The following is a 1,231-nucleotide window of genomic DNA, read 5'->3' on the forward strand; positions in this document are numbered from 1 at the left end:
CCTTGTCAATGCATCCATGTAAGCTTGTCTTAACGCAGTTCCAATTCTGTGATTGGAAAGTTGAAGGAAAAAGTGATACAAGCCAAAAGCAGCCATACCACAGAATGTAATAATTGTCAATTTGATGCATACTTGATTAATGGCTTCTGCTCGATATGCAGCGTTTGAGTTTGCAGCAAGAAAGTCGTCAATCAAATCTCCAAGAATATATTGGCAAATAATTGGCAGCACTCCGTACGCCATGGAGCCAATAACTCCCAAAGAGAGTAATGTTAAATTCCACAGTCCAATCACTTTAAAAACTTTCAAATGTGAAAAGAAGGTGATTTTAGGCTCTCTATCGTCTTTGAGAGTTGCAGCACTGGCTGCATTCGATGCTTCTTTTGAGTCACCACCACCATTCATCTCCGTGTCTGTTGCATGCTGAGAATGACGAGTAGATTTTCGTTTCAATGGCATTGCGTGAGAGATGTCGAGTTATTTTGTTTGAGGAATGGTCTGTGAGACTTGAAACTACTCTTTTAAAACTGCTATGAAGAATCACCTGAGGAATGCATCCTAGAATTGTGCGTCGAGCATAATTTCTCCATATTTGTACATTGGTAAACTTTTGACTGCAACGGAATGCATGGCGAACATGGTTCACCAATAACATGGAGTAACCATCGAAGATCTCAGTGGAAGTGCATGGTTTTGCAATCAATTTGTAGAAAAAACGTTTTCCGTACCTACAAATTGATTGTAAAATTTTGTTTTCAGAATCCATGAGAGCATGCATTATCTACACAGTATTTGGTTTTGAATGGCGAAAATCTCATTTGGGTAAAACGAATCTGTTTTTTTTTGTAAACGGGGTTTTGTGTCCAATTCTCCAATATCTACATTGTTTGAACTAAGTATTAAGTTATTGATAAATGTGAATACAACCATTACCGCTGTCACACACTAAAAGCTCTCCGTTTAAGCGATTGAGGCATAAACCTTGAGGATTTCTAAATGTTTTTTCCTTTCGGTTCCCAAAACAGTGTAAAAATTGCAGCGTGGTTTCATTCCTATGTGATGAGTATTGGAAAATTTGAACTCTATCATTCCACGTGTCCGAAACAATGAGTTTTCCAGTAGATTGTTCACAGATAATATTACAAGGCTCAGAAAAAGTGCCTTCCTTCTTGCCGTGCCGACCAACAGTTGCAACACATTGATAGTCTAAGGTGACATAGAATGGGTCACA

General features: G+C 38.4%; 2 protein-coding genes across 2 annotated transcripts in view; both read right to left on the minus strand.

The window, feature by feature from the left end:
* The window catches only part of C9374_012310 (uncharacterized protein), a gene marked incomplete at both ends in the record, with an annotated part of 1,055 nt that extends 596 nt beyond the window's left edge, over window positions 1-459 (minus strand). Inside the window, 2 exons of the mRNA XM_044688063.1 lie at window positions 1-46; window positions 133-459. The exon at window positions 1-46 is cut by the window's left edge and continues 596 nt beyond it. Coding sequence (XP_044542495.1) covers window positions 1-46; window positions 133-459 — 373 coding nt within the window. The remainder of the gene's footprint in view (window positions 47-132) is intronic.
* Window positions 460-1,206: 747 nt separating this feature from the next.
* The window catches only part of C9374_012311 (uncharacterized protein), a gene marked incomplete at both ends in the record, with an annotated part of 501 nt that continues 476 nt past the window's right edge, over window positions 1,207-1,231 (minus strand). The window contains one exon of the mRNA XM_044688064.1: window positions 1,207-1,231. This exon is cut by the window's right edge and continues 476 nt beyond it. Coding sequence (XP_044542496.1) covers window positions 1,207-1,231 — 25 coding nt within the window.

This window comes from Naegleria lovaniensis (genome assembly GCF_003324165.1).
Source record: "Naegleria lovaniensis strain ATCC 30569 chromosome Unknown tig057, whole genome shotgun sequence".
In the NCBI taxonomy this organism is placed as follows: Eukaryota; Heterolobosea; class Eutetramitea; order Acrasida; family Naegleriidae; genus Naegleria; species Naegleria lovaniensis.